Source organism: Carettochelys insculpta, chromosome 1 (genome assembly GCF_033958435.1).
Source record: "Carettochelys insculpta isolate YL-2023 chromosome 1, ASM3395843v1, whole genome shotgun sequence".
Taxonomy (NCBI): domain Eukaryota; kingdom Metazoa; phylum Chordata; order Testudines; family Carettochelyidae; genus Carettochelys; species Carettochelys insculpta.
The window spans coordinates 285,493,224-285,516,424 of record NC_134137.1 but is presented as its reverse complement, the minus strand read 5'-3'; the positions used below and the strand labels follow the sequence as shown (position 1 = coordinate 285,516,424).

Here is a 23,201-nt window from a genome sequence, read left to right as displayed (position 1 = left end):
TCTTTTGCTGGGTAGTACCCCTCACAAGCACACATAAGCCGTGTCTACACGTGCACGCTACTTTGAAGTAGCGGCACTAACTTCGAAATAGCGCCCGTCACGGCTACACGCGCCGGGCGCTATTTCGAAGTTAACTTTGACGTTAGGCAGCGAGACGTCGAAGTCGCTAACCCCATGAGGGTATAGGAATAGCGCCCTACTTCGACGTTCAACGTCGAAGTAGGGACTGTGTAGTCGTTGCGCGTCCCGCAACTTCGAAATAGTGGGGTCCGCCATGGCGGCCATCAGCTGAGGGGTTGAGAGATGCTCTCTCTCCAGCCCCTGCGGGGCTCTATGGTCACCGTGGGCAGCAGCCCTTAGCCCAGGGCTTCTGGCTGCTGCTGCGGCAGCTGGGGATCCACGCTGCAGGCACAGGGTCTGCAACCAGTTGTCAGCTCTGTGTATCTTGTGTTGTTTAGTGCAACTGTGTCTGGGAGGGGCCCTTTAAGGGAGCGGCTTGCTGTTGAGTCCGCCCTGTGACCCTGTCTGCAGCTGTGCCTGGCACCCTTATTTCGATGTGTGCTACTTTGGCGTGTAGACGTTCCCTCGCAGCGCCTATTTCGATGTGGTGCCGCGCAACGTCGAAGTTGAACATCGACGTTGCCAGCCCTGGAGGACGTGTAGACGTTACTCATCGAAATAGCATATTTCGATGTTGCTACATCGAAATAAGCTATTTCGATGTTGGCTTCACGTGTAGACATAGCCATATATATATAACATTGTAAGAAGCAGTTCTGTTGTTGCAGGATAAGTTAGAGTTTATACCATGGCTGGCCGTATGCTAGAAGACTGGTGTGAGGAGTTGAGTATCGATCCTAGAAATTGTCTATTAGTTTTAGGGATACCTGATGGTATGGAAGATGGCCCAATTGAGGCCCTGCTAACAAAAGCCATTGATTCTCTAACGAGGTGTCGCATATGGGGGCCGTAGACCTCAAGTAGACGACAAAGCATTTGTGGTGCTATGTGAATTGCCAGTAGCTGTGGACTCTTTGCAGATCCCAAGTGAGATAAAGATTCCCACTGGCACCTTGAAAGTTGTGATCGCCAAGGCCTTTGCAGCAGTATTTGAGGAGAAGATGACAGCCTTCTTGGCACAGGAAGGAAAGACTATGGCAGACGTGTCGAGTCTACTGAGTGCTGAACCAGCGCCCCCTGGCCCTTCTATGGATGTATGGGCCAAAGCTTTGGGACAAGCATTGGAGAAGGTCCTGCGACCTCATCATGAGTCTAGTTCATACCGTAAGTTACGCTTATTTTCTGGTGGTGTGGTCCCAATACCAGGGGAAGAAGCGTTTGAACCCTTGTTAGAACATACCACTGAAATGCTCCGAGAGTGGGCAGTACCTGAAGCCGAGAAGAGAAGGCGACTGATAGAGAGTCTCCGGGGTCCCGCGCTGGATGTCATTCGCATGGTGAAGCTGGGTAATCCAGAGGCTAGTGCAAATGACTGCTTAGAAGCTCTCAATCATGCTTTTGGGAGGACTGAAGATTCGGAGGAAGTTTATTGCAAGTTCCTGAGTACCAGACAACAGAGGGGTGAAAAGTTGTCAACCTATGTTCAGAGGTTGGAGAAACTACTGCAGAGAGTTGTTTTGCATGGAGCCATCACAGCGGAACAAATGGATCGAACTCGAGTGTCCCAAATTGTGAGGGGAACGCAATACCAGCACCCAATCCTATTCTACCTTCGGTTAAGAGAACGACTGGTGGCCCCACCCAGCTATTCGCGATTGATTAGAGAGATCCGAGAAGAGGAAGAAAGGCAGGCCACTAGTGAGAGTTGGGGCACTCAACCGTCCAAACATGGTGGTACAGCCCTCTTGCAACCCCCCACAACATTGATGGTGAACAGTGGAGAGGAGCTCGCCCAGAAGGTGCAAGACCTGATGGTGCAGGTGGACGAACTGAGGGGCGCTGTAGGTCCAGCCCGGTCACCAGAGAGTGGTGAACAGCTAGCAGCAGTGGTCCATAAGACTGGGCTCAGGACCACTACTTCTACAGGTCGGCCAAGTATAGGATCATTCTTCTGCTACAGATGTGGTCAGGAAGGACACACTGCAGCAAGATGTCGAAATAGAGAAAATCCAACACTGGTGTACCAAAAGCTGAGGGTCACCTGGGAAAAGTCAGGAAATGGCCACAGGGTTTGGGGAAAGGAGCTGCACACACCCTCTGGAATTGAAGGCTCCCTTAGAAGAGACAGACCCCCGGCCTTCCCACAAGGACTAATAGGGCCTAGAGCAGAAGTCAATGTGAAGATAGAAGGGGTGGAATGTAGAGCCGTACTTGATACAGGATCTCAAGTGACTATCATATTCCAGTCATTCTATCAACAAAGGCTTGGGCACCTACCTATCCAGCCACTGATGGGTCTCGGCCTGTGTGGACTCAGCATGAATGAATACTCCTATGCGGGATATATCATAGTGCACCTAGAGTTCCTGGAAGAAGTGGCGGGGGTGAGAGAAGAGGTAGACACAGTTGCCTTAATATGCCCCGACCCCAAGGGGATCTCTGATGTGTCGGTGCTAATAGGGACCAACTCCAGTCTCTTTAAAGTACTGGCAGAATACTGCAGACGACGGGGGCCAGGGACCAATACCTGAGCACCCTGATTCATGCACTTTGTGCTGAAGCCTACAAGAAAATTGAGGATTCTAAACAGGAGTTGCCTGAACTACCAATGGGTACCCTGAGGTATGCGGGCACAACTCCCATAGTAGTGCCTGCAAGGACAGAGCAAGAGGTGCTCACTAGGAGTACCTGGCTAAAGAGCAGCGGAGGGACTCTAGCTATGGTAGAGCAACCAGCTGACGGAGGCCTTCCTGAAGGAGTGTTGGTTCCCAGTGGAGTTATAGCCTTACCTGCTGAAGCACAGGAAGAGGTGACTATACTAATCGTTAATGAGACAAGTCATGATATTGTTGTAAAGCGAGGGCAAAAGATAGCAGACCTTTTTGAGCCTGATGCAGCGGTAAAGCCCCAGTGTGGTACTCCGGCCCCAATGATAGATCCAGAAAAATTTGACTTTGGAGATTCACCACTGTCTGAGGAATGGAAGACGCGGTTAAGGGAAAAGCTTTGCAAGAGAACAAAGGTATTCTCACTGCATGAGTGGGATGTGCAAAAGGGGTTGAACATAACATCAGGCTGCATGATTCTCGACCCTTCCAGGAGAGATCTAGGAAGATCGCCCTTTCTGAGATGGAAGATGTGCGACAGCATCTTCAAGAGCTGGCAGAGAATGGCATCATTACAGAGTCCCGCAGCCCATATGCTTCACCCATTGTTGTGGTCCATAAAAAGAATGGAAAAATCCAGATGTGTATTGATTACCGCACCCTAAACAGCTGTACAGTGACTGACCAGTACACTATGCCTCAGATCCAAGATGCCTTAGACTGCCTGCTAGGAAGCCAGTGGTTCTCAGTTTTAGACCTTCGAAGTGGATACTATCAGATTCCTCTGGGGGCAGAAGATAAAGAGAAGACAGCCTTCATCTGCCCATTAGGGTTCTACCAGTTCGAACGCATGCTGCAAGGGATTTCCGGGGCACCAGCCACATTCCAGCATCTTATGGAGAAAGTGGTGGGAGACATGAACCTACTGCAAGTCTTGGTTTACTTGGATGACCTGATCGTATTCAGAAGAACATTGGAGGAACATGAAGAAAGACTTCTTCAGGTCCTTGACCGGTTGGAGGACTATGGGTTGAAACTTTCTATTGACAAATGCCAGTTTTGTAGAACATCGGTGAAGTATGTGGGTCACATTGTGTCCCAGGAAGGTGTGAGTACTGATCCAGACAAAATAGAGGCACTTGTCACATGGCCAAGTCCCAACAATTACCGAGAGCTTAAAACCTTTCTTGGATTTAGTGGATGTTACCGTAGATTTGTGGAACATTATGCGTCCATTATCAAGCCTTTGAATGATCTCACTCGTGGATACCCGCTCAACAAGAGCAAGGCTAAGACCAAGGGTAAGGGGGGGCCCTCAAGACTTCCAGGGCAGAAGTGCCGTGGTCCTCTAGAGCCTTTTGGATCACAATGGGATGAGAGGTGTGAGAAAGCTTTCCGAGAGATCATTAACTGCCTAACTCATGCTCCAGTCCTAGTGTTTGCTGACCCAAACAAACCCTTTATCTTGCATACGGATGCCAGTTTGGAAGGGTTAGGGGCGGTGTTATACCAAGATGTGGACAGCAAACTTAGGCCTGTGACCTTTGCTAGCTGAGGATTGTCTGACAGTGAGAACCGTTACCCCATCGACAAGCTAGAGTTCTTGGCCTTGAAGTGGGCCATCACTGAGAAGTTTCATGACTACCTATATGGTGCTAAGTTCCAAGTATGGACAGACAACAATCCATTGACATATGTATTGACAAGTGCTAAGCTGGACGCTACTGGGCAGAGATGGGTGGCTGCCTTGGCCAGCTACGAGTTCAGCCTACAGTACCGATCGGGGAGAAGCAACATTGACACCGATGCATTGTCACGACGCCCACAGCCACCGGAGATTGCTGAGATTCCTGTAAATGGAGTAAGAGCCATTTGCAACTGAAGTTATCACAAGTCCCAGGCCCCTGAGAGTTGCATTGCTGAAACTCTGGGTTTACCACCTGAGAGTGTGCCGTCGGCCTCTGTGAACTATATTGCATTGGATCAATCGCTATTGCCTAGGCTCAATGCAGCGGACTGGCAAAAAGCCCAGTTGCAAGATGCTGACATCCGTGACACCCTACTCACAAAAAGAGAGGGGCAAGACCCTCGGACCATTGTTCCCTCCACTCCAGGAAGTAAAATACTACTAAGGGAGTGGGACAAACTGAGACTGATACAAGGCGTGCTGCACCGGGTCACCGTAGATCCATTGCAAAATCGACGAACACAACTGGTACTACCAACCGAGTACAGGGTTCTGGCCATGAGGGCTCTGCATGATGATTTCGGACATTTGGGTATGGAAAGAACACTTGAGCTGCTCTGTAATAGGTTCTATTGGCCCCAGATGGCCGAGGATGTACGCCGGAAATGTGAGACGTGTGCTCGATGTGTTCAACACAAAACTCTGCCCACTAGAGCAGCCTATCTGCAGAGCATCACGACCAGCAAACCCTTGCAACTGGTATGCATTGACTTCTTGTCTCTGGAACTGGATAGGAAGAATATTGGAAACATCTTAGTGGTAACCGATCACTTTACCCGATACGCTCAGGCCTACCCCGCATGGGACCAGAGAGCCACTACTGTGGCATGGGTATTGTGGGAAAAGTACTTCTCAGTGTTTGGACTCCCAACTCGGATACACTCTGACCAAGGGCGAGACTTTGAAAGTCAACTCTTAAAGGAGGTGCTAAGAGTGGCAGGAATCAAGAAGTCCAGGACAACCCCTTACCACCCACAAGGGGACCCTCAGCCAGAACGGTTTAACCGAACCTTATTGGATATGCTGGGGACATTGCGCCCGGAGCAGAAAGCGGCCTGGAGTCAACATGTTGCCTTTTTGGTGCATGCCTACAATGCCACAAAGAATGACGCTACGGGAGCCACCCCGTACTTGCTAATGTTTGGACGGGAGCCCAGACTACCAATAGACTTATGTTTTGGGGTGTCAGCGGATGGGGAAGGCTATGAGACACATCTGCAGTATGTTTCCCGACTAAAGGAAAAGCTGCGGGATGCCTACCGTTTGGCTACGGCAGCTGCCCGCAGGAACACAGATGGTAACAAACACCGGTATGATGCAAGAGTGCGCCCTCAGGAGCTCCAACCTGGGGACCGAGTTCTCCTGCGGAATCTAGGGGTTGCTGGTAAACACGAGATTGCCGATAGATGGAAGGCAACACCCTACCTGGTGGTGGAAAGACTTAAGGACCTACCTGTTTACAAGATTAAACCTGAGAGCGGATCAGGGCCAATGAAGACCGTACATAGGAATCTCCTACTGCCCGTGGGAGAGTTGGTTGGTGCATCTGCAGAGATGGACTATGACATACGACCGGGTTGCAAAGAAAGTGCAAGGTCGCATCCATTACCCAACACAGGCAGTGGGTGCAGTGGAGATGATCTACCCTTATCCAGCACCTTTGAGAGTGATTCTGAAGAGGATGAGATTCCCATGGAACACCCTAGAGTGGGAACCAGGTCCCAGAGTCTATTGCAGGAACCTGGGGAAAGGGCAACACCTTTGGCACTGAATCCCAGAGTGGAAGTGTTTAGGCCCCAGCCTGGAGACCCTCCTTCCACAACAAGACTAGTCTGGGATGATGAACCTGCCCCAACTGCGGACAGTTTGGAGGAGAACCAGGCATGTGCGGCTACACCCCGATTAGCTGACGGAGAAGTTTTTGTCCAGGATATCCCAGTCTGTGAGCAAGAGACACAAGGACCAATGTGGGTCGAGGGGGAGTCCCCGGGTGGATGCCCCTTGCCCCTGCTGTCAGAGGAGGACCCTGCAACCCCTGTTATCCCCATCCTCAATAGGTGAGATAGAGCCATAAAGCCCATAAACAGACTAACTTATGAGGCACTTGGAGTAGTTGGGGAGGATGTAATACATCTGGCACACAGACTTGTAGAAGCCATAGTGAGCTTTCTCAGGCCATTAGAGGGGAATTCATGTGGATGTTATAATCGAAACAGTGTTTTGCTGGGACGTCAAATTCTCAGCTGGGGGGAGGAAGTAGGGAATGTGGCAGAAGGAACGCAATGTGCTGAAGGCTGGGAGGAATGTGTCTCCCAGAGGTCATCTGCATGAGAATGCAAAGGGCGGCAGGTGTGATACTGAGGCTGGGAGGAGTGTGTCTCCCAGTGATCATTTGCATGAGAATGCAAAGGTGTGCATGTGTGATACCTTTTCGGGCAAAGCCTAATGGGTAGCAAGTAAGCCATGAGATTTGGTCTATTGTAAACATGTAGTTGTAAAATCACAATTTAAGCTGACACAATGCGGGAGTTGTGAGATCTCACCAATGCTCTGGGTTGTTGTGGGGGACAGGGCAGTCGCCTTAGCTGTGTAAGACATTGATTACACAGGGCCCCCTGGTTTAAAGCATTGTGAGAAAGAAGGGGAGGGGCACTGGCTGAGCCAGCTTGCTGAGTGCTATGGCCCTGCCTATGCCTTGGCCATATAGCTATAAGCCTGGCTTGACTAACCCTCCCCACCTGTTGAAAGATAGAGCTGGATACTAGGGTGTTTGTGAAACCCCACATGAGAGATACCAGGAGCTGAAATCACAGAGTGGCAGCTGAGGCCACACAGAGCTGAAATCACAGGGTTCTGCCTCAGGGCGATCCCAAGCAGTGGGGTTGGGAGTGACAATGGTGGGCGGCCGGTAGGAGTGACAGCGACTGGCAGGTGCTAGGAGCGGCAGCGGGCGGCCAGTAGGAGCGGCGGCGGATGACAGCGACTGGCGGGCTACGGCCAGGCGGCTGGTGGCAGCAAGGGGAGGCTGCAGACAAGTGGACAGCTAGTACTGCCCTGGTGATGTATCTGCAGCCTTTGGGTTTGGGACTGCACCGCAGAAGGTACATCCTGTAACTGTGTGTGGGGTAAAGGGCCAAGAGCCCCCAGCAAGAGACTGGGTTCTACTGCATATGGGGATGGTATCTGGGTGAAGGGGGTTTGTCTCTTCTTTGCTTAGATATACTGCATCTGTCACCATAACCTTGGGCTAGGTTATGGTCATTAAACAAGCCATCTCTATCTCAGACTCTGTGCTTGCAAGGCTGTGGGGGGAGAACCGCCTTACAGGCACCCAGCACGGGGGTGAAATTGTCCCAGGCCACTGGGTGGGGGCTCGAGCCGGTTGGTTGTATCCTTGACAGGAAAACCCCACAAGAGTTGAACCCGGCCCTTCTGGCAGGCATCTGGCATTAACAGAAGGGTTACACTTGTCTATGTTGTCCCTGATAGATCTGTATACTGAGGCGAGCCACATCTGAAAGGGGTGCATTCGTAACCTAGCATGCTGGACTACGAACGTGCATGCTGCCATGTGCCCCAACAATCTGAAGCATCCCCTGGCCGTTGTGGCTGGGAACCTTATTAGGACTTGGATGCAAGACGCCATCGCTTGGACCCTGCTGTGTGGCAGAAACGCTCTGGCTTGCTCTGCATCTAGACATGCACCCACGAACTCCATGACTTGAGTCGGGGCTAGCACAGACTTCGCCTCATTTACTAGGAGGCTTAACATGTCGAACGTTGCTCTTATTAGCTGTACATGTTTCGACACCTGTCCTTGTGACCAACCCCTGATCAGCCAGTCATCTGGGTAAACGAACAGATGCACTCCCCACCTGCATAGGAAGGCTGCCGCTACTGACATACACTTGGTAAAGACTCTTGGGGCTGAGGAGAGTCTGAACGGAAGGACTGTGAATCGATAATGGTCCTTCCCTAGCACAAATATGAGGAACCTCCTGTGAGGTGGATAAATTGCTATATGGAAATATGTGTCCTGTAAGTCAAAAGCAGCAAACCAGTCCCCTTGTTCCAGCATTGGGATGATTATGCCCAGGGATCTCATACAAAACTTTACCTTTTTTACAAATTTGTTCAGGTTTCATCGGTCCAAGATGGGCCTCAGCCACCCTTTCACTTTCAGAATTAGGAAACAGCAGGAGTAGAATCCCTGTCCCCAGAATTCCTGGAGAGCTTCCTCTATAGCCCCCTTTTGTAGGAGGGTTCCTACCTCCTGTCTGAGAACCATCTCATGAGAGGAGTCCCTGAAGAGGGACAGGGAAGGGGGTTGTGAAGGGAGGTAAGAAGAAAATTGGATGGCATATCCCTTTTCTACCATGTGGAAGACCCACTGGCCCGAAGTTATGCTGCACCATGCATGGTAGAATGGGGCTAGGCAGAGTGAAAATAAACACTGGGCTGGAACTATGAGAGTGATCTGTGAATCACTCCCGACGGCCCTGTCAAAATTGGTGTCTGGGCCCAGAAGGGGTTTTAGGGTGGCCCTGGTCCTGTGTCTGGCAACCCTGACGCCTCCTATTATGATGGCCCCTTCTCCTGTTCCCATCCCGTTGTTGTTGTTGGGGGAACTGTCTGAACTGGGGCCCCAGGTTAAAATGCCTTCTCTGGGTCACCAGTGTGTACAGGCCCAGCGAGCATGGTCCAAGAGTCCTTCATACTATGAAGTCTCTTATCAGTTTTCTCCAAGAATAAAGAGAGACCCTCAAAGGGGAGGTCCTGAATGGACTGCTGCACCTCCTGTGAGAGTCCTGAGACCTGAAGCCATGCTCCCCTTCTCATGGCTATACCCGAGGCCATGACCCTAGTGGCCGCATCGGCTGCATTTAGGGTGGCCTGCAGTGCTGCTCCGGATATGAGTCTCTGCTCTGCTACCAGGGCCGTGAATTCTGGCTTGGAGTCCAGTGGGAGCAGTTCAGCAAAACGGTCCATGAAGCTGGCCATACTGCATGTGTACCTGCTAACCATGGCCTGCTGGTTAGCAATTCTCAACTGTAGGCCACCCGTAGAGTAAACTTTTCTACCATACAGGTCTAGTCTTTTGTCGTCTTTGTTTTTGGGGGAGGGCCCTTGAACCCCCTGTTGTTCACAGCATCCACGACAAGGGAGTCAGAGGGAGGATGAGCAAACAGATGTTCACTTCCCTGTGCTGGGACAAAATACCGGCGTTCATTTTTCCTAGCCGTGGGCAAGGCTGAGGCTGGGGTTTGCCATACTGTCTTGGCTGTGCTGGCAACTGTCTTTATAATGGGCAGTGCTACCCTAGACGGTCCAGACATTGAGAGGATGCTTGTAACAGGGTCTGTTTCATCCCTGACCTCTTCCTCCTGTACCCCCAGACTCTGGGCGACCCTCCTCAATAGCTGCTGGGATGTTCCTCCATCCTCCAGTACTGGGGATGCAGAGGATCCAGCTAACGTCTCATCTGGAGAGGACGAAGAAGAGTCAATATGCCCTGCAAGCCCGCCAGTGCAGAGGGTTCTGGCACTTCTACTTCAGTCCCCAGCACCACAGTCTGTGGTGCCGTGCTCCCTAGCGGTCTCTGGTATGGCGCCGTAGAGACAGGGCCACTCTGCACCTGGGACAGCACCGGTTCCATCAGTGCCGGTGCCCACTGCACCACAGTTCCCAGTGCCTGTAGGGGTGGTGCCCAGGCCTGGGTCGCCTCTAACTGTCCCAGTGCCGATGTCAGTGCCAGTGCTGCCATTGGTGCCGGTGCTGACAACTCCACCTGCTCCTCCAGCAGGGCTCCCAGAGAAGCTGTTGGCACCGATCTCGGCACCTGAGGGGTGCCAGGCACCCTGAACGGGAGTCCTGCATCCCGCCCTTGCACCTCGTGAATCGCCCACAGGGTCCAGAACGGCCATTGTGGTGCCCCCTGATGGGGCCTTTGCCACTCTCCTTCTAGGGAGCACTGGGAGTGGTGCCGGTGCCTGCTGCGTTGGGATGACCTTGTACTCCCGCTCCGCACCAAGCTGGAGTAAAGGGAGTCTGATTCCAACATGGACCCTGACACCAAAGACTATGGTGGTACCGAGAGTCCCATACGTCTCATTGGGTCTTCTGGGCTCTGTACTGTTTGTACGGCACCGACCGTTTGTTGGGTCCCACCAGCGTCTGGAACCATGCCAGGGTCCCTGGAGCCTGACCAGGCGCCTGGAGCAGGGGTGATGAAGGCTCCCGGTGCGGCGTTTGTAGCGGCACCATAATTTGCAGGGGGCCTTGTGCAGCACTTAAGGCCTCTGGCGTCAAGGGCAGTCTGGGAGAGCACGGGCTCCTGCCTTGCGCTGGAGTCGATGCCCGCACTTCGTGACCTTGGTCATGGTGCGATCTGGCAGACTCCACCGATGCCTGTCTTCGCCCTCTTCTTTCTTGGGATCAACCCCGGTCCTGTCTCTTCTTCTTACGAGGCATTGGGGACTGGCTCTTATGGCGCCAGGAGGTGCTCGATGCCGAGTCCTGCTCTTGGCGCCGAGAGCCCTCTGACTGCACCAACGGTGCCAGAGTGCTCTGCACCAAAGATGCGACGCTCTGTTTCCTGCCGAGGAATCGTCTGGGCACAAGGCTGACTCTATCAGAAAAACTTTCAGCCTTTGAGCTCTATCTTTTAAAGTCCTGGGTCTGAAGGCCTTACAGATAGAGCAGCGCTCTCAGAGATGAGTCTCACTGAGGCAGCCCAGACAAGCTTTATGCGGGTCACTTTTGGGCGTATGTTTGCCACATCTCGAACAGTTTTTAAACCCCAGGGAGCCAGGCACCCCCAGCGCTGAGATACTGAGGGGGTTAAAGACCCACCTTGGCTTACTAGGTGCTATACAGGCACAATTTACCTACAAAGATAACTATCTAAACTATTTACAACTAATTAAAACAATAAAGGCTACTTGTGAACTCTCAACAAGAGTTAAGCTCCAGCAACCGACAGCATGTCGAGAAGGAACTGAGCAGAGGGGCAGGTTGGGCGGTGCATATATGTGTGGCCATACAGCTGCCACTCCAGGGGGCGCCACACCAACCCTAAGGCTACCGGCTAGGGCAAAAAGCTTCCGGCAACTGGGCATGCGCTCGGCACACACCCAAACTGGAATGGACATGAGCAATCACTCGAAGAATTTTGTGCATATCTGTGTGAATAACAGATTGTGCACTTCACAGGAAATTTGTTGGCCATCCTGATACCATGTTATCCCAATTTTATTCCTTTGCTTACTGAGTCCACTACCAACCTTCATGTTCGTATTTCTCATTAGAAAACTCATATCATGATCAGGAATCTCATCTATAATGCTATCCATCTATTGTTACAATCCATTCTTTTCTTGTGCTCCTGTTGGTGCATGACAACAGATCACAGTTGTGCATAGTTTACTGTAGGCAGTTGTGAAGGGGTTCAGGGGTCCCAAAGCACTGTACCCTGTCCACAGGCAGGAGTGATTCTCGCTCAGCAGGTAGAACAGGAAGTTTATTAGGCAACAGAGGCACAGCTTCTCACAGAAGAGTCAGTGCAGCAATCAGAGACAGTCATTCGAACCCATCCTGGGGAGAGGAGCCCGAGGGGTGCCCCTCTGGGGTGTAGTTTCCCCCCTTGCCAGGCTGGCTGCCTTCCAGCTCCCCTTCATGAATCCATGCTGACTATTCCTGATCACTCTCCCCTCCTCCAAGTGCCTCAAAATGACTTCCTTGAGGAGCACCTCCATGATTTTTCCAAGGACTGATGTAACACTGACCAACCTATAGTTCCCTGGATCATCCTTCTTCCCTTTTTTAAAGATGGGCACTACATTTGCCTTTTTCCAATCATCCAGAATCTATCCCGATCTCTATGACTTTTCAAAGATAATGGCCAAGGGCTCGTCAACAACGTACGCCAACTCCCTCAGAACCCTAGGATAAATTAGGTCCAGGCCCATCGATTTATGTACATTTAGATTTTTTAGATAGCTCCTAACCTGTTCTTTCCCCACCAAAGGCTGTCCACCTTCATCCCACAATGCATCACTTATCGCATTAGTCCGAAAGCTGTCTTTGTCCGTGAAGACAGAGGCAAAGAAAGCATTAAGTACTTCAGCTTTCCCTACATCATCTGTCACTGGGTTACCTCCCTCTTCCAGTAGGGGCCCCACGCCCTCTCTGATCACCTTCTTCTTGGTAACATTCCTGTAGAAACTTTTCTTGTTATCCTTCACATTCCTCATGAGTCGCAATTCCAGTTGCCCTTTCGCCTTCCTGATAACTGCCCTACATTCTCGAGCTATACGTTTATAACCCTCCCTAGACATTCACTTTTTGTAAGCTCCCTTTTTGTGCCTTTTCATCAACTTCACATAGAAATTTAATTTGGTTAGGAAGGAAACATTATGGAAAGCAGTAAAATCATATGCAGTTCCGGATAGGATAACGGCAATTACAAAAGTTATGTACAAAGATTCCTAAAGTGACATAAGAACTATTGGAAGATTAAGCATTGGTTCAAATCAAAGTTGGATGGAAGACAAAGGGTAACAGAATTACCATCCCTTTTCTTTATATTCTTAAACTGGATGTTAAAAATTGTAGATAGATTGGAGGGAATGATGCTTAGTGATCTCAAGTTAAACATTTTAGCTCATGCAGATGACACTGTACAACAAGCAGACCTTTTTGAATTGATGAGGACTCTCTTCACTATCTTGGAAAATTGGTGTAGCCAGCTTGGACATACAATATGGCTATCTCTACACTAACCCCCTCCTTTTGAAAGGGGGATGCTAATGAGATACTTTGGGATATGCTAATGAGGTGCTGAAATGACTATGCAGTGCCTCATTAGCATAATGGTGACCATGGCATTTCGAAAGTGCTGCTTTTGATTGCACGCTGCTCGTCTACCCGGGGACTTTTTCAATAGGACCCTTCACACTTCGAAATCCCCTTATTCCTATAACCAAATAGGAATAAGGGGACTTTTAAGTGTGCTGGGTCCTTCTGAAAAGGACCCCATGTAGACTAACTGTGCATCATCGAAAGTGGCACTTTCGAAGTGCCATGGCCGCCATTATGCCAATGAGGTGCTGCATAGTCATTGCAGCACCTCATTAGCATATCCCAAAGTGTCTCATGAGCATCCCCCTTTCGAAAAGTGGGGACAAGTGTAGACACAGCTTTAATGTCAAGAAGAAGTGGTTGATCTTGAAAAAGGGACAATATACTAAGTACTGAAATGCAGTAGCGGTGATGTAAAAAAACAAGTAAATCCTTACACATACTTAGCAAGATTGATCAGTGCCAACAGTTCCATCAAGAATGTGGTTAAAAGGAAACATGATTAGCAACAACAGCTACACAGAAGTTGAAGAAATTATGGACTGATAAAACCACTGTTCAGCTTCAAAGTGAAAATGAATAAAACCAAAGGACTAGCAGTATTACTCTGTAGCTTGGAAGCAGATGCATTAAATGGAACAGACATCAGAAGGTGGAGGAAACAGAAATCAAGATGACAGATCTAGTGGGAATGATATTACAACAACTGAAGAATGAGAAGGAGTGTGATATGAAGTGACAGTACAGCTTTGGCTGAAGTCAAAAAGATTAGTGATTACAACATCACAGAAGACAAACAGATGACAGGGTGTTGTGGAAATAGTGCAATACTGCACACAACTATGGTGAGTCAGTCCTGAAGGCCGGCCACTGATTAAATGATGGGAAATCATATGCAGCAGCATGACCAGGCTGGGCTTAATGAAGCAACAAGCCACAGAAAGGAATGAATAGCCATGTTGTACCACTTCCCATGTCTGGACAAATTCTTTGGGATCAGAAGAAGTGTGTGTATTTCAAATTTTGGGAACATGGTTGATTTGTACCATGCTTGATCCAATAAATGCAAAACGTGTCCACATACTTGGAAAATGCACACGTTGTCAAAGCACAGTGATAAAGTCAGGCCAAAGGACTGAAGAGGGTAGTGTAAGAAAGTTATGTTAGCCCTAGAATGTTGAAGGCTCTTTTTCTGACAAAACTGAGACGGGCTTACCTCAGGTTAATTAGACGCACCTGAGTCCAATTAAGAGCTACCTGAGACCTTTCAAAACCTCTCCCCAGTGAGAGAAAGACCAGCTGCTACCAGGCTAGTAGCAGCAGGGAAGTAGCTTCCCCAGGAAGAAAATAAGGAAACAAACAAGGCCGAGTGCTGACTAGCAGAAGGACTGACACCCTGAGACAAACAGGATGACACCTTTCACTGTCTCCTCGCTGGGACAGGGTATTATTACCTTTTGTTTGGGTCTATGGGATTATTTCCCTTCTTGAGCGGAGAAAGAACACTCCTTAGGCTTACCTTTAGGCCTATCCTGAAGACACAACAAGGGAGCACAGAAGGGGGAAAGCAAACCATTACCTTACTCCAGGCCCATCATCATCATCAGAGGGAGAGGAGAGGAGGGAAATGCTAAGGCTGGTGAAAGAAAAGACGTGGTTTGCTACAGCACGTAGTGTAAAATGTTGTTTATTCCAATATTTAACACACCAAGATTTTCTCAAAGCAGTAAGTTGTTTAAGCTTCACAATTCATTTCATTTTCCGCTCCTTCATATTCTGTCCCCTAAGGCTTCCAATCCTTTTAACTGTATCCTTAAACAATGACTACTTTTTAAATACACACTTTCTGTTTTCCCAAGTGCTTCTGAAATGCACCATGAAAACATCTTTTGGCTTTTCCTCTGCCGTTTCCCAAAACCTCCTACACATGCCACAGAAAATATTCAAATGCAAAGTTGTTCTGTTCATTGCAAAATTTTCAGATTGTGGTTTGATTGTTTTTGAATGGACAAGCTGTGACTTGTTGCTCGTCCCAGTCTGATATCCTTTAACTCTTTAGTCATTACTGCTTATTTTCTATCTTCCCCTCTCACACCTGCCTCTCATGCACAAACAGCTTGGATAGCATCTGGCCTTCCCCAATGTCTTCTGATTCTACCCATCCTTTTTCAGGCCCTTGATTGACCAGAGCAATTGTGAGCCCTGAGACCTGAAGGAAATAGTTACTTGGCAGCACTAGGTGTGGGCAGGAAGACAGCCACTGACATCAGCTGCCTGAAGCTATTAAAGAAAGGAGCACTCTTCTGCTCCCCTGGATACAAGGGACAAGTTATGATTCTATTTGCTTGGCTCTCAACAGTCAAATTAACAGGCCAGACCTTAAAAAGGGCCCATCAGTGTCAAGGTTAGGGCAGAACATTATGTACAAACCATTGGAAAAATGACTGCAGGTGCTGAAATGAGGGGTAGATCAGGTCCAAATACAGCCTGACTATTCATAGTCTCTGAGAAACAGCTGTATGTGGGGGAACACAGCTTTGACTGTAGCGTTACCAAACTGGAACTTTCAAAATAGAGGACACCCCCAACAGAGAGTCTGTGTCAGTATCTACCAACTCACCTTGTATTAATTTGTTTAATGTGTTATAGTGTACTCAGTACATATGCCCACAATGACCAACATCAGAGTCACTAATTGGCAAACTTCGCTAAGGGTATACCTACTCTTATCAAGAGAGCGACCCATTCAGGGTTGATCTTCCTGAGTTTGATTTCTCATGTCTGGTAAAGACATGTGAAGTTGATCTCTCTGGGGTCCAAAACGGCAAGGAGTAAGGGAGGCTGACAGGAGAAATGCTCCTCTTGACCACCCTCAGTGATGACAGACCTTACAGGCGACTGCAGATATGTTGATTTTAGCTAAGCAATTGCAATAGCTAGAATTGCGTATTTGCAGTCAACTGTAAGGTCAAGTGTAGAGCAAGCCCAAGTAAAAGGGATTCCTTCAGTCAGAGAGGACTAATGGAGGTTGCAATTTGTTAGTCTGTCGCCAATTAAGTCATATTCACAACAGGGAGAAACAAGGATTAAAAACAGTTATGTGTGCCCCTTCAGTGGGTTAGAAGCACACAAAATGTAAGGTGGGTGAAGACAGGCAATTTATGATAAGCATTACGTCAAAAAGTGTTATTTGTATTGTGGAAGCAACAAAAGTCTTCCAGCCATTTCCTCTGAATTAAAGGAGATAGCAGAAATCCGAAATGAAACAAAAACACCCTAGTTATGATTGACACATCTTCAGGAATGTTGGTGTATGTGGGTCAATTCTCCAACTCATCACATCTTCAGCTGTGCAAGTGCACCTGGGAAACAAAACAGTGAAGTCTATGGATAGAGCTCAGACTTCTGGCTGAAGATGCAAGTTCCTGGAAAATGCAAGTGAATGGGCTCTGATACCAGGATTCCAGCATGATCTCTCAGTATGGCTTTGGGTTATATTTTCAGTCAGTCAATCTGTCACTCTAGCTTTACTGCAGGCTTAAGGCATCTTCTGGAGACCAAGTATTTGCTAGATGGCACAGCCCCAGGAAAGCTCAGCTCAGAGTCCATCAAAGTTTTTTTTTTTTTTTTATGTCTTTTAAACCCATTTCCCTCTCCAGGGACTATCACAAAAAGGTTCAACTGACTCTCAGTGTCACAACACTAATTAAGAATGTTTCCTCCCGCCTCTGAGTTAAAAATCAAGGCACTCCAATACAGAGGGAAACCATACAGAAGAAAACCAAATCAGGGAAAAGAACAAGTCACCAATTCTTACCTTCAGCACAACCTAAAAAAATGCTCCCGATAGCAATTTGCATTCAGAGGCAGTAGAGGGGAGCCAGTTTCATCTGGAACAGCAAGATACTCACAACAAATTACTGTTCTTGGGATCTAGGAGACATTTACACAACAAGCTTCCCAACTTGGAGTCTCAGTGCAGTTGTCCAACATACACCCTTCTCATATGTAAAATAACACTCCCATCACCTTGCACAAATGGTTGCATTTGCCTGACCCTAAAGCTAGCAAGGCCACAATTACCTTTACGGAGAACACTTGTCTGATCAGAATACTCCACGAGTGTTGGAATCTGTTCAATTATATAGAGTGCTCCGTCATCCAGGCTACTTTGCAGCTGAACTTTCTTCATATCCAAGACCATGTACTGATTGTTATAGGTTCCTAGGGGACAATTAGGAGAAGGTGAAATCTTTCACTCCTGTCTGGGAAAGCTGGGTGGGAAACAAAGAATAAGGGACTGCTTTCCCTATTCAGGGGTCATAGAAACATGCTCACCAGAATTGCACCGTAAGAAGGTTTGTGCCCAAGTTTTACCATTGTCTGCCATCATGTTGGCAATACGGACTCTCTGCCAAGTAAATAGAGATTCGGGCACCACATACTGAAGCAGAGTGTCATTATACACGTTGTTTGTGGTTTGCAACATTACCAACCCACTGCCAAGTAAGTAAAAGTCATCCAGAGACACCAACAAACCTTAAACAAAAACAGAAAAATTCCTGTTAACTTTGTGGGCTCTTAACAAGTTTTGTAGGATAAACAGCTGTCAAGAAACAGAAGAGACTTTAGGATAAACAATCTTATTGCTGCATTAGTGATTATATAACTACTCACAAAGTATACATTTAAACTAACATGGATCCTTTTTAAAAAAGGGATCGTATCAACCTGTTCAAGCTTCAGATCTCTCAATTTTGGGGCAAGAGTATTTCTTAAAATTAGTCCCTAGGAGGTTGACTAAATAATTATGGCAGGAAATCCTCTTTCCAACTCCATCTTTTAAAGTTTAGTTCTACTCTGAAAAATGACTTAACAAATCATCCACCTCTTGCATCATATTTGTGCTCCCTGTGTTGACAGTCCTCCCTACTAGTCACTATTGATAAATAGTCACTATCCTACTTTTTTTCACTTCAGCCTTTCAAAGACAATACAGCCATGGAACACAGAGCAGGATTCCCTTCTGCTGGTGTGAAATCCAGAAATCTTAGACTCCACAGCACAAGATTCCCCACCACAAGACATACAGAGGTGTAAAGATCCCCCATAATAACCGAGATGGCTCAGGACTACTGCTAACTATCTACAAAGCAGAAATAGCTTAACTTTCAGTCGTAGGTGTGGCAATTATGAAAGCAGGAGGAGGTGAATTTGTCAACTGAGCTATTCTGATAAAAGTAATCATAACAAATCTAGACCCGCAAAATATAATTTATAATGGCATAACTTTTCAAAGTGAATACAACTCCTTAAATATTCATTTCTAAATAGCTGGGCAGCATCCTTTTAAGTACAATGATTCATAGAGACTGCAATTAAGTTTATGTATGCCATTTTCATTCTTACTGCTACTGCATCTTCCCATGAAGATGGGTGACCATGCCCCCTGCATATGGGACACCAAAAAGGCATCCTGATTTTTTTTTTTAAAGGGACTGACTCATTGTCCCATATTTGCCACCGAACTCCCTGCACAGCCTTGGAGCTCCCAGGGAGCACCGGGCGGCATCCTTGGGGCTCCTGGGGAGCCCCAGCAGCTGTCACCTCCTTCCTGGCTCCCCAGAGGTTGGAGGAGCCGCCCCGCCCCTCCCCCACATATCTCCCTGTCCAGTATGTGGGACAAGGGGATATGGTCGCCCTAACTGAAGATAACATGTGATAACATCTTCCACTATTGGTAACAGGTATTAACACTCATCAGACCAGGAAGTTAAGTACTATTACTCCCATATTTCAGCTGAGCAAATTGAGCACAGACAAAACACCTTGCTCAGGGTCACATAAGAGCTGGGTCTACACATGCCCCCTCCTTTCAGTGGGGGCATGTTAATGAGGCACTTCGGAAGAGGTTAATGAGGCGCTGACATGAATATGCAGCACCTCATTAGCATAATGACAGCTGCATACAATTCGAAAGTGCTGTTTTCAGAAACGCACACCGCCCAGGTAGATGGGGGCCTTTTGAAAGGACCCCCCCGGACTTCAAAAGCCTCTTGTTCTTCCTGTTTGGTTTTAGGAAGAAGGAGCTTCCAAAGTCGGGGGGGCCCTTTCAAAAGGCCCCCCCATCTACCTGGGTGGTGTGCATTTCTGAAAGCAGCACTTTTGAACTGCGCATTACTGCCATTTTGCTAATGAGGTGCTGAATATTCATGTCAGAGCCTCATTAGCAATCTGCATTAACATGCCCCTTCTGAAAGGAGGGGGCATGGGTAGACCCAGCTAAGGAGTCAGCAGGAAAGCCAGGAATAGACCCCAATTCTGCCTCCCAGTCCTATTGTTTAACCAAAAGATGGTCTTTTCTCAAACAAAATAGGACATGAAATTCAGTCACCCATATGTGCTCCAGTAGAGCAAGAGTAATTTTGAAGGTTCAAGCCGTTATCCTCACTTGTAAATCAGGATTCCGAGGCTTTTCTCGGATTAGGGCACACCTAGATGAGAATCACTCTACAAGTAATTGTTGTCTGAATGTACAGCTGCACAAGGTTTCTGCAAGCACAAAACAGGCAGGAAACCTTCATGACTTGAAGTTCTGAGTAGTGAGTTCCAAAAAACAAATCCAGCTACAAATAAAATCTATCCCAAGCACAGCTTTCTGTCATCAGATATGGGAGAAGAGCTAGAGACACCAAGAAGGTTAGAAGAGACTACTGGTAATATCCCACACAGAGGACACTTGCATACTACAGTGATGAGCGGAAGGACAAAATGTTCAGGACTTCTCTACATGGAATTTGCAACATAAACAACTAAACTAGTCATACTTAACACCTTGACTTATATGGGAGCAAGCCTGTGCATGCACACTTATTATGAACAGAAGTAGCTTTTATCCATTTAAGTTATACTTGAATGGGACACACTTATTCTGAAATAAGTGCCCCCACACAGGCCTGTACCAAAATAACTCAAGCAGTTAATTACAGCCAGCTTAGTTACATTGGTTTTAAATTTCCATGTAGACATTTCCTTGAGACCTATACAGAGGTCCTCTAATAGAATAGTAGCCCTAACATGTGACTGCAAAGGCCAGTTCTTGTTTCTCCATAAAGGCATAGTGGTCTGATGGTCCTAACTCAAACAAGCCTTCTTTTAGTACACCACATCTTTCAAAGATCTTAGCGTAGACATTTCCAGGAGACTCTGTTTGGTTATCTGTAGAGTATGATCTACCTGGCTTGGTCCCCCAACCTAGGCAGTCCACATCTTTTGTTTGTGATTTTATTCTTAAATTATACAATGATTGTAATTAAAAATTCCACTTTTAAATAACAAAACTGTCAAAATCCAAGTAAAACAGGAAAGATTATTTCTTCCTGAGTTTTCTTTTTCCACTAATTTTTATCAACCAGTTCTTTCTCAATAAAACATCTGTCATCCTTTCCCAGTCTAATTAAACAGGTGCACATATGACAGTGTGGCCTGGAACACATCTGTGCTGTGAGAAAGGAAAACATGAAATGCATGCTACAAGTTCAACCGGGGGAAAATCCTGCAGAAATTAGCACAAGTGAAAATTTAAAAAAAAAGCAAAAGCCAACTGGAGTTCCATTCATTCATCCTTGTGTTTTGCTCCACGTTTAAGGATGCATGAGAGGCTCAATGTAGCTGAAATTGCCTTTCTCTGATCAGTTGTTGCCTGTCTGTTCAATTCATCTCTAAGCCCTTCTCCTATCGTTATCAGCACCTATCAAATAGGCTTCTCAAAGGAACCCAGGCACTCCTATATCAAAGCCAACACAAGCAGTTCTGATTACATCTTCTGGATCAAAGCCATTTAGTTTATTTCCAAACAACATAAGAAACTGAGTTTTCCAGGACCTGACGCCTCATTCATCATAGCACTATTAACTAGTAAGCGAAGTGAGGCCTTACACATAACTTGATGGCATTTCTTGGTTTGTCCGCATGTAATGCAATAACTTTTGATCACTATGTCCCATAAATTCTAAAATTACGGGAAATGCTTTGAATACAAAAGTGAGGCAGAGACCTCAAAAAGGCCTGCAGCAGTGGAGCAGAGTCCCCAACAAACACCCACACCAAATCAATAAGGAGACTGAGAAATCAATTTGAGGACTGGTAACCAACTAAATAAATCCACACAATCTCAAATGGTTCGCATTTGGTACTGCCTAGTAATCCCATTAGTGTCAGTCACACTACTAAAGTGAAGCATTCAAAACTGTATTATCACCAGAGACACACTAGCACTGTAATTCTAATCTTAGGCCTGGTGGGAGAAATATCAGTCATGCTGATGAGTATGTCCCAAACAAGTAGAATTTAAGTTCTTTTCTCTGTTGGCTTCTAACAATATTCAGACAGGTCAGCCTCAGTGTCAGTAGTAACAATGCCCTGTCTACAGGACTTTTATAGAAGAATCCACAAGAGGCAGCGAGATGCATAGAAGGCAAGTATGAACAAGTATACGGGGTTTCCTATTCTCGCCCCAGTTACCTGGGTAACTGCTGAATGACATCCGACCAGTAACCGTCTTTGGATCATTAATATTGAAGTCCCAATGTTTATATATTCTTAATGTAGCTGCATATGTGAACCAGCTGGAATGAGCAAAATAGATGTTCTCATACCCAGGGAGAACCTAGAAAACAGAAGCAGAACAGCAAGTAATCCTGATCCTTGTAACACTCTACTCTATACCAGTAGACCTGCAAGAATAGTTTGTTACAAATAATCCGTTGAATGGATTTTGCCTTTGTTCAAGAATTATCAGACTTTCAAGTTTGAATCTGTTGTTTTAATGGGAAATACTGGGCTATTAAAGTCAGAGAGGGGGTATCTAAGAGACCATGAATTCTGGAGCACATAAAGCCAAAGAAATGACAGAAGCAGGTACTGGGAAAGTAGCACTTAGTGCTTGGGAAACCGCAAGTTACAGTTTCTTGAAGGGCCTGGAACCAGGACTGTTGCAGTGTAGGGTGAGACAAGGTTCCTCTTTCTGTCAGTCATCCAGAATAACTTCTGGGAAAAAACATGCCACACAACCTGACTCTTCCCTCTCTCTGAGACACATGAGTAGGAGACAAGTATCAGAGAGGCAGCTGTGTTAGTCTGTATCTTCAGAAACAGCAAGAAGTCCTGTGGCACCTTATAGACTAAGATATTTTGGAGCATAAGCTTTCCTGGGCAAAGATCCACTTTGTCAAATGCTTGACGAAGCAGGCCCTTGACCAAGGAAGCTTATGCTCCCAAATATCTGTTAGTCGATTAGGTACCACAGGACTTCTTGTTGTTTATGAGCAGGAGAAGCACTGCTCATATGTTGGTCTTTCCCAGCTCACAGGAGAAAAGTCTGAGCTGTTTTGACTTAGCCTCCAAGTTAGGGAGAAAGTATGGAGCCCTCAGCACAGACAAAGCAGTTGTGAGGAAAGAATTTTTGTTAACGTTTTGTTTTGCGATCTGTTTGCCTTTAAAAAAAAAAAGAATTTATTGACATCCTGGGTGGATCCAGCTAAGGACAGTGGTCAGCAGGGAAAAAAAATGATCGACAGCAGCTAACTACAGCTGTTAAAAATTAGTCACTGACATTTATGGGAATAATCTTTGGTCAGTTGACTGTTTAAAAGCAATTACAGGCTGAACCTCTCTAATTTGGAACTCTTATCTGGCAATATCTGTAATCCAGCATGATTTTAATTAGCCAGACAACCACTTACGTATGTGGCCAATTTCCTGGGGTCCCATAAAATTTGTAGGCTCTTAGTGTTCTTTGCTGTTATTTAGCTGTAATTTACCCTTCCATGTCTTCTAAGAGCCCAGGAAGCAGTGGAAATGTTGGTAAC

At 47.1% G+C, this 23,201-nt stretch overlaps 1 protein-coding gene across 2 annotated transcripts in view; it reads right to left on the bottom strand.

Moving 5' to 3' along the window:
• Nucleotides 1-23,201, bottom strand: part of PLBD1 (phospholipase B domain containing 1) — an 85,551-nt gene that overhangs the window by 13,199 nt on the left and 49,151 nt on the right. For both annotated transcript variants that reach the window (XM_075010647.1, XM_075010630.1), the window contains 3 exons: nucleotides 21,856-22,000; nucleotides 17,671-17,871; nucleotides 17,416-17,556 (listed from right to left, as the gene is read on the bottom strand). In XM_075010647.1, the coding sequence (XP_074866748.1) occupies nucleotides 17,416-17,556; nucleotides 17,671-17,871; nucleotides 21,856-22,000 (487 nt within the window). The remainder of the gene's footprint in view (nucleotides 1-17,415; nucleotides 17,557-17,670; nucleotides 17,872-21,855; nucleotides 22,001-23,201) is intronic.